The sequence below is a fragment of the Cryptomeria japonica genome, chromosome 1 (assembly GCF_030272615.1).
Source record: "Cryptomeria japonica chromosome 1, Sugi_1.0, whole genome shotgun sequence".
In the NCBI taxonomy this organism is placed as follows: Eukaryota; Viridiplantae; Streptophyta; class Pinopsida; order Cupressales; family Cupressaceae; genus Cryptomeria; species Cryptomeria japonica.
In genome coordinates, this window is record NC_081405.1 from 502,238,210 (window position 1) to 502,256,477 (window position 18,268).

Sequence of the window (18,268 nt, forward strand, 5' to 3'; positions counted from 1 at the left end):
TGAGAGTTACATAACTTGTTTTGAGCAAATTTCTGAAGTGTCAAAACTCAATTTTTTTCAATTTCCTATTTCATCTTTTTGCATTAAACACATATAATTGTGGTTTCAGAGTAGTTTCTGAATCAAATTGTTTTAGGTCAAATTTGTTTTAGGTTGGATCCACATGGGGGACTTGACATGTATTCTACATTTTGAAGTCATAAGGGTAATTAAACTTGAATTGTTAGATGTGTTTATGATTTAAATAATAAAAAATAATATTTTCAATGTAGGGAGGGGTGGTGGTATTTTGTTCATCAACACAAAAATAACAAGAGCTGTGATACAGCTATAGTCCCTGCCTTTTACTAAAAATTGGTGAGGTAAAGGTAGTGAATCTGAACACTTGAAGAAAAGGAAATGTGCCTGTCGTGCCTGTGAAGTGTGATACTTGCAGCTGCAACACAAAACACCCAATAGATCATTACAAGCATGGTTAGCAAATTTAAAACAAAGAAAGATAAAACCATAGCAAAGTGATCTATCGCCTCCTAAGAGATGCGAGTGTGGATTTGCACTCAAATCTGGATAAGAAAAATCCAGTGACTTGACTACACCTAGATGGAGGGTTTGAAATGATAATGATGCAATTAAGATAGAAAAGAGAATGATTAAGCTACATGATTCAACAATTATGCTAGAAAATTATCAAATTAAGCTAGATCTAAGATGCAATTTCCTATAATAACAATGCTCAAATGACTATAATAACAATGCTCAAATGATATGCTAAGAGATATTATGGCTATAGTAACAATGCATAAGTTGCAAATGAGATGGGATGATTATTGCTCCAAAATGGGGGATATTTATAGGATTTCCAAGGCCAGGGATGAGGTGGTAGGAATCAATAGTCAAGATTGAGTCTGAAGAAATCAATTGTGAAATTGGAGGAGGTTGGAAAAGAGGTTGGTGGAAAGGGAATATTTTCCATCTCTATGGTGACAAGTGTCAAGAAGCTTTGCTCATGAGAGGGCAAGTGTCTAAGGAAAGGTGACATGTGGCCCAAGAATGCCATGTGTCTCAAGGGAAGAGTATCCACACCATAGGAGGTTAGGATAAAGAGGTTAGGATGTGGAAGCTAAAATAGGTTTAATTAAACCAAGGTTAGATGGAATGGGTTAGGTTTAGAAGTGGTTAGGTTAGGTGGTTAGAAGTTAGGAGGCATGTGGGTAATTTGAATTTAAAAATTCAAATAATAAGAAAAGACTAATTAACTTTCAACAACTCATAAATTGATTTGTTTTAATTAATTAGGGATTAGAAGAAATAAATTTAAGGTGGGGGGGGGGGGAGGATTAATTAATTTGAATTAATTAATCAAAGGGGACTATTGAAATGAATCTATTAAATAAATCCTTAGATTTATTAATAAGTAGATGAGTGGAAGAATTTAATCGAATTGCTAATGAATTCAATTAAATTGGAGAGGGGGATTAATTCAATAATTGCTTATTCAATTAATTATCTTTAGATCATTTTTAGGTGTATATAGTGCCAAATGAACAAATATCATTACTTCATAATTTAGTGTTTGATGATCAAGTTTGTGTATGTGGTAAGAATGTAGAGCTTAATGGTAAAGTTTGTAAATGTAACTATAGTTAGTAACTATAGTCAATAGAACATGGAGCAAAGTACAAATTCAAAATTTAGTTGAGAGCATGAACATGTTAAAAATCATTAGATGACTATAACTACATTGATGAAAGGTGTGCTTAGTTTTTAAGCGACAGACAAAGAAATTGTAGTCAGTGGAAATGGAAAGATGTAGAAGAGGCTGCAATGGGCATACTAGTTTATAAACTATTTCCATTTTGATTGTGTTCACAAGTGCTAAACTATTGTTGAGCCAATATTTAACATTATTCAAATGAATTTAAAATGCATGCTAATCCTATGAATTGGCACAATAAAAAATATAATTAAGTAGTGTAATCACAATCCCATTACATTATACACAAACATGATAAACATTCAAAGTTTGTGTGAGTTAAAATTTGACATGGTAAATTATTTTCTATTCATATAATATAATTTTGAATACAATTGATAACTGATATTTGGTGCAAAAATAATAGTTGATCCTAGTGTGCTAGGAACTAGTCTTCAAAAGTACCATAAAATGACAGATTAAAAAGTATGATATCTAATACTATGTGTTTTCTATGGTATCGAAAGGCAATTGGCTAGTGATTTACAAAACAAAATAAAATAGGCGTTACTTTGAATATTATAGGTATGTGAATAGGATTTTGAGCTGTCGAGTAGTTGAAGCAAGGAGCCTTCGATTGTTTTCAACTTCTCATTTGGAAACCTGCAAAATTAACAAAATTAAGATGTTAATTATAAAAGTTGGAGAGCAGTTACAATGTGCAAATGTAGACTCTTGTATCATATTATCACATAGAAGTGAAAGTTTATAAACAAAAAGTAAATATAACAAAATATATAAGTGAGTTTATAAACAAGAGCTAAATATAACAAAATCTATATTTAGATTGATATGCTTTTTGAGTGAAATGAAATGCTAGGAATGCAAGCAAGAGTAGATGTGATCCGAGACATGTAAAGGGACCGAAAGCAAGTGAATTGAAACATACGTTTGGAACTACATGAAATCACAACTCACAAAAGTTTCATAAAGTGCAATATAGCTGTTTGATAAGTAGAAAAGGAGGCTACGCTTCTATGAAGGAATCAAACTCTTCTTTGTTTTATATGAGATACATACACAACAATCATTGACAATGAAAGGGCAACAAATTGAAGTGAGCATTGGAAGCTATATCTCAGTTTTGTGAAGCATTTATTTTGAGTTAATTTGCCTTTTCCTAAAAGCTAGTCATGCAATTTAATTTGAATGGTCATGTAGAAGATAACATTTCTCAATTGTTCAAGAAATTTAGAAATGTTGAAGAAATATGAAAAAACTTGAAAGAAAAACTAACAAAAAAAACATACCTTAGTTTATGAAAAGCTCTGATATCTATGTCCACAATCTGTCTAAAACTGCCACAAATAGAGCATAAAGGCAAATAAATGCTGTAAAATGTGGGCTGTGTTACAGACTTTGACTTACCAAATGTCTTGAATCCTCACAGTGTGTTTTGGTCTGTGACTTGATGAAACTTACCCATGAGTAGGAATTACTTAATCCACTCTGCAACTTGTGAGTACTCAAGGGTCTGGCGAGTTTTCAGTGAGTTATAAATCCATTGAATGTTTTCGTGTTAAAAACTTAAATGTATAAACATGTGTTCACAATTACGATTGGCCGTACAAGGTACGTCCAAGAGCCAATTTTTTATTTTAAAGAAAGGCATTTTAAATGTTTTTTCTTTTAGCTTTTACCTCTCCTCTCTCCCCAGTACACTAACAACTGAGTGCTTGTTCAGCTTGTTCTGGACAAACATATATGAAGATTTTCGTTGATCACAGGTATGAATCAGTACAAATGAAAATCTATTTCTGATTGTAAAACAAAATTGAAATGAATTGTGGAGGTAATCCTTGTTTGTTGTGTGAATTATTAGACATCCAAGGAGTCTGAATAATGATTGTGCTTTAGTTTCTCATTGCCCATGAATCTTTTTTAAAAGTATTTGACGATTTCCCTCAATTTCTGGCTAATCGCTTTTATTGTTTAATGATATTTTATTTTCGTTTACATTCTATTGTGCCTTATGTAAACATAAATGAAATAGTTTAATACCAAGTTGATTTGGGTTTTCAGGAGTGGCTTTGAATTTTGTTGTGTTTGTGGGGCTGAATGGAAGAACAAGCGTGCAACATGCAAGTGTGCTTTATGGGATGAGCATCACATTATTCGTGAACCACTTACAGATGATGATGATGACTACTATAATTTTGAAGAAGAATATGAAACTGATGATTAATTTCTAGATCTTGTCTAATTTTTGCAGGATTGCTAGTGATCTCCTCCAACAAATTTGAAGTATCTTCACTACAAAACGCCCATGAATTGATATGACTAATGGCTTCTCCATGAATAATTACCCAGGAATTCTAGGCAAATTAGTAATTTTTCCATAGCTGAGTTTTCCTATGATGATTTTCTCAAAATACACTGTAAGATAATTGACTTGAACACAATTAGGGCTACCAAGCTCAACCTTGAAGCTTCCATCATCTGCAAGAGAATAAGACTTGACAGAAATGGGTAAAAGGCCTATGGGCAGTCCATTTTTGGCCAAAATATCTGAAATAGGTGGATCAAATACACGAGAATCTACCCCAACAGAATTACAGATTATTACCATTATGTCCATAAGGGGCGCCCATTTCATCAGTCTTTGTAAACTCCATCCTTTTTTATCTATACCAACTAAGCACAAGCTATTGCCTCTTATGGGCTATTGATATAGAGAATTTAATGATGCCCTGCCATGGAAATTAAGCATCTAGCAAGTTGGTTTCAATCAAATAGCGGACACTAACAAGCCAGTCAATCAAACGCTTACTTCATCACACTCAAAACAAGACTGAAAAAATATAATTTAGGTTAGCTAGCCACGCTTTGCAAATTTATGTGTTATTGCCCTCAGAGCCATGTTTCCTCTAATTATTTGTACAGGTCATTAATATGTGCACACTCAACAAAACTTCAGGAGCAAGTCTACCTATGGCTAAATTATTATAATCAATTTAAAGGACAAAGATGTTATTAAAAAAAATTACAATTCAACCAAATTATCACATCTACAAAAAGAGTGTTATACATACCAATTTTAATGATTAACTATTATAAAACAAAGTTCAATGAATGAAGTTCGCTTACACAACAAAGCTGAAACAATGACATTCAACAGTTGTTCAAAAAATCTCCCTTATTAGCAATTGGAATGTGTTGCAAATCTACAAATTTTATTTTGCCACTTTTTTTGACTGAAATAAAACAAAACAGGTAAAATTAAAGGAAAAATAGAAACAGAAACATTTAGCCAGTTTCTTTTATCCCATACACGCTACTGTTTGGCTGGTACAAAGCAAATTGAATCCTTTACTGATTGTTAAAGATGAATCTCAAAACTACTTCTGAAGAGTTATGAGAACCTACGGGAAACTTTGCACTACATCTTCAGTACAACATTACTCCAAACATGTTAGAATGGACAGGATTTTGTACCACAGACCGGTGCAATTTATCCCCTAAACAGGCTTTTCCATTTCTGCAGATATCTCTTTGTAGAAACTGTAAATTAGAATATAACAAGAAAATTGTAGGTTGAATTTGACAGGAATGTAGGCCTTCAAAATAAGGATTGGTCTTTTAACATGATTAGCGACAAAAAATTTCTTCTGTCCATTTGACCAGGTTTTACTGGCATCTCAATCAAAAACTTAGGTCTAAGAAATTCAACCATTCTATACTATTACTGCATGCATACTTTACTGCCAATTCAGTTGCTATATCTTCAAGGAAGATGTCAAAAAGAGTGAACAATGAGGCAGTACAAAAATCTGTAGGTTATCAATGGCTCTTTTCATGCTACTTTTTCGGTTCAAATTGTTCCTATGTATCTGACAACTTATATTTGTCATCGAACTATTTTTACTGTAAAACACCTCTGCAAATGGTAAAATAAATAATTTCTATATGCATTCCATTAGGGTATATACTAGATTTTGAGAATCAAATCACTATCTATTGGGTGTACCGTCTGAATTTATGAGGATGAATGAAATAACAGGCTGAAGCTCTCAAGGGTTGTGATCATTGGCGTGCAACTCCTGTAGTAGTTCTTTTAGATGAACAACAAAATAAGTTAAACCTTAAAGGGTATATATATATAAAGCTACTACTCTTTTCGCATACATATGTTTATAACAGAGTTCTCTGTTTCACATTTGCAGAGCTTAAAAAACCTTTGAACAACAGATTTGTTCACACAAAAAAAATCATTCATGTTCTCCCTTTTAGTGGACATAAAAACATAGGACATAAGCGGTACGAGAAGCCATGTATGTCCAGTATCATGCCACACCAAAACAGACTACGCTACCCGTCCAAGTGCTGAAGGCATAGCTGGAGGTAAATAAACCATCAATGATCGCTATTATAATATATACTTTAAAAAACTCTCAATAGAGCAGTTGTCTTCTTTCAAACGGAGAAATATGTACCATACATTAAAAACAAAAAAGACTGAAAGGAAGGCCTGAGCCCATTTGATGGAGAGGCTAGCGAAACAATTTTTGAACACTCTTTTACCAAAGCGTTAAGCATACAGAAAAATGTGGTGTGGGTGCAGAAGTTGAATCAAAGGAGGACGGTGATTTGAAAGCCAACGCTGAACAAAAGACAAAACCCTAGATTCAGTTTCAAAAACTGCAAAAAAAATCATGGAATTTGGGAAGCAAATCATACCTAAATGTCTGCTGAGATGACTGCGTGCAAAACTATCTCTTGTTTTTTATTATACAGTTCACTGCCGCTGAAAATACTCTCTCTCTGTTACCGTCAAATGCTTTCAATCAAGATGAGATGCCTGTTTTCTATGAGCAGGTTTAAAAAAATAGTTTTTGATTATAGGGTTCACTACCACTGAAAATACTCTGCTTCTGTTACCGTCAAATGCTTTCAATCAAGATGAGATGCCTGTTTTCTGTGAGCAATAGAATGCCACTGAAAATACTCTGCCTTTGTTACCGTCAAATGCTTTAAATCAAGACGAGATGCCTGTTTTCTGTGAGCAATAGAATGGTAGAGTGCGCAACAATGATTTTTTTTTTTTTGAGTTAGCTAAAAATTAATAAAATCCTGTAATCATCATTGAATAAGTACTGCGTATTCAATAAGAGTTGCTCAATTCATGTCCTCTCTTGTGATTGCCATGAGTTGGTGACGATAAGATAATAAATGGTTTGCCAAAAACATTATGCTTAATTTCCTGAACACAATGTCCAACACGGTTAATTTCTATATTTTTTTCTATTAAAAATTCATTATTAAAAATTCATTAAAACTGCCAGTAAAATTCTATGAACCAATTGCAAAAAAATAATAATATCAAAAGAATCATGATTTAAACTTTAGTATAAGAAATTTTTTTGTGACACAAAAACATTAATTCCTTGCATAAGACAGGGATTAATAATTCTCTCTCATTATCCCACGGAGGCAAAGCAACCTAGAATACATTATGGGTGTGCCTGTTAAGACATGGCAAGATTGAAGTTAAAGATTAATTATTAAAATTGTTTAATCATCTTATGATTTGACAAACTTGACATTGTGCATATAGCAAATTTCACAATCAAATTTGACAAACTTGATATTTTGATGCCAGGTGATTAAACAATTTTAATAATTAAACAATCCAATCCAATCCACTCCACTCTAGTCCAATTTTAATAATGATTTGACAAACTTGACATTGTGCATATAGCGCATTCAATCCACTCTGAGCCACTATCTTTTGTCTGTACTCCGGAATCCACGCAAAATTGTAGAAGTTGGCTCTGCAAGTGAAGACGCAGGGTATTTCGAAATTCTGGTCAGATATTATAGTTGCAAATCCCCTCATAGATATGCATGCAAAATATGGATTCGCAGACATAGACATGACATGTGAACTCAAAGAAATAATGATTGCAGGATATATTTGAAATGGAATTGCAGAAAATATTTTGGAAATCAAAAGCAAACGTATACGGTAGATTGTAAAACCAAATTCAACCTCCTTTGCCGGCATGCTCCCAGCACACAGGACTAAAATTTGGAAGCTTTGTAACAGTGTATGGAAATCCATCGTAGCACAAATGGTTTTTATCAGATGATGTGGCTGCAAATGTCATGTCGACATATGAGCAAAATGTGGAATCAAAGACAATGCACATGAACTGCTCGACATAATGCCCATGTGCAAATGTGCAAAATGTGGAAGAAGTAACATGGCATTCGAACTGTCTGATGAAATGTTTCAAAGAAATGTAGTTTCATGAATGAGAAAATAGAGACAAGACATATTAACTGTTTGACAGAATGCCCAAAGAGATGTCATCTTATGGAACACAATGAAGGAAAACTTTGCAGAAAATGCTTAAAGACTTTGAAGCTAATGTGATTGGCAGGTGTATTGCCAAGTTCCATAGCATTTCTCACTTCAATATTGCGCTCGAAGGCATATATGCAACATACACAACGTACATGAATAGTTTGATAAAATGCCTTATGGCTTGGAAAGGCAAAGCTTTACAATAAGATTATAGCATTGGATCCAACAGAGCATGATAATGGGATTTTTTTGTCAGATAATTATAGTTTGAAATGATTTGTAGACATGCACACAGAATGTGGTAACAAAAACAAGGCAAGTTAACGGTGTGACAGAATGTCTCGAAGAGAGGCCATTGAAGAGTAATGGAGTGATTGTAGAATGTGCACAAATGAAATTTACTTGCTGGATGTGGGTTTGTTGAAACTAGAGAATATAAACTGCAGGTGGGAAACTCGTGCCTCTGAGCATTTATTTTTGTGGGGATGTGAAGATGACAAATTCAATATATGTGATGACAATGCAAGGAAAGGTTGTAAAGAGTTTTTCATCTGGTGTAAAAAGGAAGAAGAAGGGCGAGCTGTCACTGATGTTATTTCTAGTATAATGTTCTGTCCAAAGAGGAGAAGAGCATTATGTTGATGCAGATGATGAGGATAATAAAATGCAATGAAAAATATTTTTCAGCAATTTTTTTATATCTTTTATTATTTTTGTCTCTTTGATAACAATCTAGATTAAAATATTTAAAAATAAATTTGTTTAAAAAACATCAATACTTAAAGCATATTTTAAGAATTATTAGATTAAAAGAATAAATATATTTCTATTTCTGAATCATTCTTACAAAAATTTGATTAAAATATTCAAAGGCAAAAATTTGATTAAAATATTCAAAAACAACTTTGTAGAAAGGATTCTTAAAATAAAGAACAACATATTACTCTTTCTAAATCAAATCATTTCACACTTGGAAATTGTGTTAGAACTCACAAGATACTCTACACTGTGCTTGTAATTTGTACTAGCTATAAACTGAAGATGGAACACACAGAAAGAAAGCTGGAAAGATGCATTAATAAGAGAGGCAACCTATTTCTCTGTAGATAGCTACACAGAGCGGCTAATAAGGAAAAGCTTCAATTACAGACTGCAATGCTGGTATGGTAATAACATTGAAACGAGGAAATCCTGCTTCCTTTAACAGATTCTTCCACTCCTCCTCACTTCTCTCTTTTCCAGCAACGGTGTGCGCAAGCATTGCCAGATCAAACACAAAACCCATACTAGGATCCAGCGCTGTCTTCTCTGTAGCGTTCAGAACCGCATCCAAAATGATCACCTTCCCTGTTTCTGGAATCGCCTTTCTGCATTGCTTCAGAATCTTCACGCAGTCCTCGTCCCCCCAGTCATGCAATACCCACTGCAAAATTTCAAGGAAAAAACAAAAAACCCATTGAGAAACCCTCATCTGTAAAAACCCTCCCACAATCACATACAAAAAAGAAGCACCAAATTCGATCAACCGACCTTCATGAATACAGCGTCTGCAGATGGCACCTCTTTGAACATGTCTCCTCCAACATACTTTACCCCTGCATAATGGACAAAACAAAGTAAAAAACTGTTGAATGAAAAACAGGGCAATGGCTACGCAGGGGACAAAACGAGCCCCCCATGCCATGCCTTCCCTTCTCCATGCCCCCATGCCATGATGTCAGTCCAATCAAACTGTCGCGTAGAAGTTCTGCCCCCAAAATTAGTACTGTCCTGCCCGTCCATTTATTTTAATATGTTATTAATTTATTATATATATATTTAAAAGTTACAATAAGTAATATAATAAGTAATATAATAAATTAATAGTTGATTATATATTTAGATTTTTTAATAATAAGTTATATGTTTTTTTTTTTTTTTAAATTTTTATTTATTTTAATAAAAATCATATTATAATATTTATAATATGTAATTGATGATTTTAAGATATATGTATTATATAGAAATTTTAATAATATTATTTTTTAATTATTTACATACATATAAATAGATAAATAATAGTTTATTTTTAACTGAAATATTTTTAACTAAGTTATATATATTTAAGTTAAAAAATATCAAAAAAATTTACTAAAAGTAAAAATAAAAGTACATCCATAATATATAACTAATTAAGTGATTTTAAAATATGTAAGTTAAAATTAATGATTAGTGATTTTTAACTAAGTAATTTAGTTACTTTTTTTCAACTTTTAGTTTATTTTTTAATTTTTTTTTTAACTTAAATATGTGTAACTTAATTACTTTACTATAATATTTTTCACTAAGAAACTTAGTTAATTACTTTTATTTTTTAGTTTTAGTAAATTTGATAATATTTTTTAACTTAAATATGTATAACTTAGTTAAAAATATTTCAGTTAAAAATAAACTATTATTTACCTATTTATATGTATGTAAATAATTAAAAAATAATATTATTAAAATTTTTGTATAATACATATATCTTAAAATCATCAATTACATATTATAAAATGATTTTTATTAAAATAAATAGAAATAAAAATTAAAAAAAACATATAACTTATAATTAAAAAATCTAAATATATAATCAACTATTAATTTATGTAACTTTTAAATATATATATATATATATAAAATAAATTAATAACATATTAAAATAAATGGATGCCACAGGACAATACTAATTTTGGGGGCAGAACTTCTGACGCAACAGTTTGATTGGACTGACGTCATGGCATGGGGGCATGGAGAAGGGAAGGCATGGCATGGGGGGTGCCGTTTTGTCCCCTGTGTAGCCATTGCCTGGTAGAATTTCAATGTACATACGTACATTCATAAGTATACGTACACAAAGCTACTTACCATAGTGAGGTTTTGTGCAAACACAACATTGGTAAGTGAGGCAACGACTTTCAATGTACATACGTAAAGGAAAAGCTTCAATCACACTACAAAAATCATTTTCAAATGTTTCAAACATTCTATAAAGTACATGTTTAATCTAAAATATTCAAAGAACAAAAAGGTAAATTTGATATTATCAAATAAATCAATTGAGTAATGCAACAATCAACTTGAACTTATTGAAATAGATAGTAAATCTATTTCTACTAAAATCAAAACCATCAATATATTGTTATTTTAAAAAATTGTAAATAAACATATGTCAAAGTTAATAGAAAAATGGACAAAGAAGCTTACAAAATATTATACATGATAGTATAGTACTCCTCATTTTTCATTCAATACATATATATATGATTTCATATCCTATATTATAAGAAACCTTCTTCAATGACTCCTAAATATATTGAATTGTTTTAACAACTCAATACAAACAAACATTCGTACCACCATTATAATAACCTATTAAACACACTCTAACAAACCTAATAGATAATTTCTATATGCATCCTATAAATGATGCAATATTTATAATACCCCATATTGCATCATTCTCCAAATGGGGATAGTGGACCGGCAGTACTTGATGAATACATTTCGTAGTCCATCATAAGGTATGAGTAGGGACATACACATCTACTTGTGACAAGCAATAGTTAAACTAGTCTCACTATACTATCATCCAAGGATAGGGACAAACGCATCTACCCATGGAACCAAGGATAAGGACTAATGCATCTATCCATTATCAAGGTTATGAACAGGGACACACACATCTACTCACAACAAAAATGATTGGGGACAAACAAATCCAATCATAATTACCAACTCTTGTGACTAGGAACAAACACTTCCAATCACTTACAACATCTTCCAAATGGGGACAAACACATCCATTCATTTACATCATCTTATGATTGGGAAAAACACATCCATTCACAAACAACAAACAATAATGGTTGGAGACATACACATCCAACCACAACATAAAAATATTGAACACCAAGCCCTTGTTGTCGAGTTTGCAGCCACCATTATAGATCATTGCCACTCTGATCATAATTGTTATGAGACATTTAACTATCACTTTCTCATTGATATCTTGTTTGTACAAGCAACATTATTATCAAATTTGCCTAAATTAACCTCATGTACTACAAAAATGTATTCAAACTGTGTGCGGGATTATATGTCTACACAAACAATAGACAAAGAAAATGTTAATTGACCTTTCATACATATTTGGCATACCCATTGCACACCAAGGTGCAATTGCTAGTACTTATCCATTCCATTTTACTTGTTCTATGCTTATCATTATTATTAGTTTGTTACATAGGAATACTAAAAATTAATGATGTTAGAATTAAAATAATTGGATCAGATTTCAAAATATATGTTTTTCTTAATTTTTTAAGACAGATTTTAATTTATCTAAAATTCTATTGGATGAAAGAGTGAAAGTCTTATTAATGTAATATAAGTTATCTAATTTTTTTAACTTTTTTCATTTTGATTATAAAAAAATTAATAATGCAAATTTATTTGGATGTTACTTTTTTATTTTATTTATTGTCATATTTGATAAATAATATTATTTTCATTCAAAAGATTGTGGGAATAATGAATCCAATTTATTTATTTTACCATAAATCAACTTTAATTTGAGACACTTAGAGAATGTAAGAAAAATTTGAAATGTGCTCTGCAAGGGATGGGCCAATTTTTTGGTGCTGGTGCTCGAGAGAAAGTGTAAGAGAAAGACATTATTGTGAGAGGGAAAGCGTTGCTTTGGGGCCGTGGCGCGCAATGATGTCGGGGATTCCGAGCAGAACGACGGACTTCACCGCCAAAGACTCCACAAACGCAAATGTGTATTTCCATGCTTGTGCCTGTCCGGCGAGTTCTTCTTCCTCGCTCTCGAACATGCTATGTGCACAGATTTCTCCGGTGTGGGGCTCCATATCAGCTGCTGGGACATTCATATTTCATACCCAAATAAAACAATCAGAGTTATATAGGAAGGAGTCTCCATGATATAAGTCTCAGCCGCCGGCATTAAAAATGAAGTGGATTCTTTGACCAGAACTCATCTTTATCTAGATGCCTATTATATGGACTTGATCATTTAATTTAACAATCAGAGTTATATAGGAATGTCCATGATATAAGTCTCAGCCGCCGGCATTAAAAATGAAGTGCATTCTTTGACCAGAACTCATCTTTATCTAGATGCCTACTATATGGACTTGATCATTTAATTTAACATTGGTAAATCTGAATACATTTTTTAACTGTATTTTTTATCTATTAATCAAATTGAAAATCAGAATACAAGATACAAATGCTACATTTTGTGTTACTTTTGACATTATAACATTTAATTAAAAAAGTGACAAATTGTTCTCATTTCCACCTCTATTTTAGATGAAGTTTACTTACGCAGAAGGCGTCTCCTTATGTGAGATGCAAAGGCTAACTTTAAAAATCAAGTACGGTTGGTATTGTCTAAATGCAATGCAAGACGATTGAAACATCTTTGACCGTTGATCGATTTTCATCCGTATTTAATTTTATTTGTATCATTTTTCATCCGTATTTCATTTCTATTTAGGTATGTCGTTTTTGGCTCATTGTTTTCGCATTTCGTGATATTTTCACCTGCAAACTCTGTCCAAAATCTGCCCATCTCACATGGCAATACTGACTTTTCCCAATGCATCTCCATTAATTAAAGGAACACATATTTATGATACAATCGAGGACTGTCTTTTCTTATGTACTTCTATAGCAAGTAGTATTCACATGGCAATGGCTACGCAGGGGACAAAACGGCCCCCCATGCCTTCATGCCCCCATGCCCCCATGCCATGACGCCACGGTCCACCCTCCAATCAACCTGTCCCGTCAGAAGCTCCGCCCCCAAAATTCGTACTATCCTGCCACCTCCATATATTTTAATATGTTTTTAATTTATTATATGTATATTTAAAAGTTACAAGTAGTAATATAATAATAAATTAATAGCTGATTATATATTTAGATTTTTTAATAATAAGTTATATGTTTTCTTTTTTAATTTCTATTTATTTTTTTTGTATTAATAATAAGGATTTAAAAATATACAGTTAGACATAATCAAGTCCGGGCCTCATAGAGGCAGCAAAAAAAGGGGATGAGGCAGGGCCTCACATCAAGGAGATCAAAAGAGAGTATACAATATAGACATGTTTACTACAAAAGCAGCATCAAAAGAAGACAGACTAAGGCAGGATGCCATCAATGGCATCAACCTAGGTCGTCCATCCCTTATCCCCCTCCATCCAAACAACTTTCTTGTTTTCCTGGATCAGCATGGCAAGCACCTCCTTTTTGGTGTTCTTGTTCCGCCTTATTTCTTGGTTCATTTTGTTCAGGGTCTTGTCAAAAGCTTTGATGTCATCAATGTTCTTTCTCCACTCGTAGCCGTGCTTCATCTCATAAACAAAGAAGGTGGCGTGACCGGTCTTCAGGAACTACCTAAGCTTGTCTTTATCAATCATCATCATGGTATAGACCTGCAAGAGGATTTTAAAATATGTGAGTTTATGGTAAAACTCAGTAAGGGACCGGGGTTTGTCTTGATATTTTTCCTCGTTCCTGCACTTCCAGAGTTGCCACAAGATGTTAGAAGAGAGGATGTACCAAAAAAGATTAGTATCCTTTTTAATCCCATAAATATGTCCAGTCACAATACTCAAAATGGAGTAATCAAGTGGATAAGATATATCAAACATTTGCCAAATTTTCCTGGCAAAAATACAATCAAAAAAGATATGTCTACAAGTTTCAGGCATCTTACAGAATTTACAGTATTCAGTTTGAGCTTCCAAGTTCCTGACAGGGAGTCTGTTCAGCAACAACAGTCATCTAAAGTATTTAATCTTAGGTTCAATGGGCCCCTTCCAAAGGTGGTTAAGGAGTTTCTTCCAGGAACAACTATCAAGGGAGGTATACCAAAGAGCATTAATATGTTCAATGATGGAGCTGTTATGATTGATAACATTGTAAATATTTTTTGCCTTAATCTTGCTGAAGATGTTACCATCAGGCCATTTGCACTGAAGGAACCTATTGGAATCCACATAGCAGGTCATGGGGAGATCTTTAGTGGCTTTAACAATCATATTATATGTTTTCTTTTGCGAGTCAAGAATGTTAAATTTAGTTTTGAGATCATTCCAAGGCATCAGTTGGTTATGTTCAAATAGGTCAATCAATTGGGATATCCCTTTATTGTTCCAGTACCTGGCAGAGCAGCCTTGTGAGAGGGCTAAGGGCTTTCCCGAGAGCTGTAAGTTCCACCAAATAGATCTTTCGCCGTATAGAGTTTGACTATCATGGTAGTCCTTATTGTTTACAAACTTTCTAACCTGTTCCCAAGCCCTCCAAATGGAGCAGAAAACTGCAGATCCATGGACCTTAATAGGAAAGCTACCCATGATCAGATCAGCAAGGGGCAGGCCCTTCCAGGATTTGGCATGCTTAGGGAAACCCATTTCTATGTTGTTTCTAATAAGGATTTTCCATGGGGAGTCACCCTCCATAGAGTGGAAGATCCATTTAGCGGCAAGAGCAACTCCTTGAATTCTGAGATCCTTCAAGCCCAATCCCCCAAGGAGGCTGTCCGTATGACACCATTGCCACTTAACAGCATGCATTTTCCTAGTTCCTCTGCCATCAGACCAAAGGAATTGTCTAATGGCCTTCTGGATCTCAAATATCTGATAGTTATTGAACAACCAGGCTGAAGAGAAGTATATGTTATAGGATGAGAGAATTTTCTGGCAAACTTGAACCCTGCCAGCAAGAGAAAGGGAACGGTTATGCCACTTATTAAGCTTGGAGTTAATTTTGTCTTTGATCCAAAGCCACATAGCCTTAAGAGAGGGGTCCACAGAAAAGGGAATTCCAAGGTATCTAACCACCAGGTGAGGACCTCCCCATTGATATTGAAATCTATTACTCCAGTTAGGAGGAACTTCATGCCATCCAAGACAGGTAGATTTGGAGTAGGAGATCTTTGCTCCGGATATAATGCAGAATGTCTTAAGTTTGTTTTGAAGCGCTTCAAAGTTGCTGTCACAGGCTTCAAAGAAGACAGTAGTGTCATCGGCAAACTGACTGGTGATGAGCTCTTCATTGTTAGGGCGCCGGATACCTCTAACAGCAGGGGACATAGAGTGATCTTTAAGAATATAGTGGAGAGCTTCTGAGGAAATCACAAAAAGGGCAGGGGCCAGGGGGCAGCCCTGTTTGATAGATCTACCCAGAGGGAAGGCCTCGGATAAGGATCCATTGATATCAATCTAGGCAAAAACATCTTTCATCATCATTTTAACAAATTCACAAAATCTGCTAGGAAAACCAAAAGCTTCAAGAGTCATGGTGATGAAATTCCATTCTACTCGATCATAAGCTTTCTCGAAGTCTAAAAGCAGCATGGCAGAGTTTTGCTGGGACTGCTTAGCCCAATGCATAGCTTCCCAGCTAGTTATCACATTTTCTAAAATATACCTTCCCTTAATGAACCCAGTCTGTGTTGAGCCAATAATCTTGGGGAGGATGTTTTGAAGCCGCAGAGTAAGGATTTTCGCTAAAATTTTATAGGAGACATTAAGCAGAGTAATCGGCCTCCAGTTTTTAATAAGAGCCTTATCTCCATCTTTGGGGATGAGTTTGATGATGCCCTTATTGATATTCATACCTAAAGAACCTCTAACTAATGCCGCCGAGTATACATTAAGAAGATCATGACAGATCCAACTAATGTTGGCTTTATAGAATTCAGCAGGCAGGCCATCGGGTCCGGGGGCCTTGTCGTTCTGCAGTGAAAGGATTGCTTTCTCGATTTCCCCCATTGTGATCTCAACAGAGAGGAGAGCAGCATCTTGTTCGGTGATCTTTTTGGGAATAAGGGAGAAGCATTGGTTCCTGATGTTATTTGCTTCCTCAGAATCTTCGGATGTAAAGAGATCCTGGTAGTATTTTGCAAAGGCATCTTTTATCATATCGGGGTTGGTAATGTCCTGATTATTGATGATAATTCTGTCAATAGCTTCATTAGTCTGTTTATGCTTCAAAAGATTGAAGAAGAATCTTGATCCCCTGTCTCCGAATTGTAACCAATTGGCTCAAGATCTAATTTTTGCACCTCGAGTTTTGGCCTGGAGATGTTTACTAAGAGTATCCTTAGCATAGATGAGCTGGGCAGGAAGGTTGAAGTCAGAGGGGTTGGCTTGAATGCGGGATTCAGCAATCTGAAGGTTAGCAGAGAGGGTATTTTCAATGCGTCTATAGTCTTTGGCTCTTTTTTGGCCAATCGTTTTAAGAAAGTTCTGCCAAGAGCTAACATTAAGGTCCCATTTTTCAATATCATTAAGATGAGGATAATGATTTTTATTGATCAAGTTGATAATATTAACAGCGGCTAAGATATCTTCATCTTTCAGAAGACTGGTATTCAGTATGAATTTAGCATCAACAGACCGACGAGGAGTCGGGGATCTATTGATAATAAAGCTGGTTTTTATGGGGTGATGATCAGAAAGCGTGGTCGATGTGACTAAAACAGAGTTCCCCCATTTATCTGGGAGGATAGAAAAAAAATTCTTATTTGCATAAAACCTATCCAACCTTGAATATATTCTGTTGTCCCCTTGCTGAAAATTGCACCATGTGTGCCATATTCCAGGTGAAAGATCTTTATTTCCAGCAAGAGGATCAAAGAATAGTTTATTTCTTTTCATTCTATCCCAGTGAAGCTTTTCTCTATCCTTCCAGGTAAAGGGGAGGCCCCCCTCCTTATCTATTTGAGATTCAACCATATTAAAGTCTCCCCCCACAATCCAGGGCAGGTCAGGAAGATCATTAATCCAGTCCCAAAGAGATATTCTTTCATTCCAATCATTGGAAGCATAAACAGAGCATATGCCAAAACAATTGTTGTTATGGTTAATGGTAACCCAGACAGCTCGATTACATGGGGATATCCCATGATTAGTAATATAGTTACTCCATTTAGGGCTAACAAGAAGAGCAACTCCTCCTCTACCCCTAGAATGAAGGGTGTGATACTTAACTGCATCCTTCCATAGAAAAACCAAATTATTATGGAGGGTGAAATCAACCGCTTTGATCTCTTGGAGCATCAAGAAGTCCAGGTTAGGATGAGAGTCAAGGTATTTTTTTATGACATATTTCCTATCCGGGGACTCAAGGCCCCTTATATTCCAGGATAT

General features: G+C 34.1%; 1 protein-coding gene across 2 annotated transcripts; it reads right to left on the reverse strand.

Moving 5' to 3' along the window:
- Nucleotides 1-2,068: 2,068 nt before the first annotated feature.
- On the reverse strand, nucleotides 2,069-9,806 carry LOC131078163 ((R,S)-reticuline 7-O-methyltransferase-like). Of its 2 annotated transcripts, XM_059219068.1 has the most exons (3): nucleotides 9,591-9,806; nucleotides 9,153-9,483; nucleotides 2,069-2,356 (listed from the first exon to the last, which is right to left on the reverse strand). In XM_059219068.1, the coding sequence occupies exons 1-2, from the start codon at nucleotides 9,630-9,632 to the stop codon at nucleotides 9,184-9,186; spliced, it is 342 nt and encodes a 113-aa protein (XP_059075051.1). In that variant the 5' UTR covers nucleotides 9,633-9,806; the 3' UTR covers nucleotides 2,069-2,356; nucleotides 9,153-9,183. The 2 variants fall into 2 exon arrangements, with proteins under 2 accessions (XP_059075051.1, XP_059075048.1); XM_059219065.1 differs by lacking the exon at nucleotides 2,069-2,356 and having other exon boundaries at nucleotides 7,010-9,483.
- Nucleotides 9,807-18,268: the final 8,462 nt, after the last annotated feature.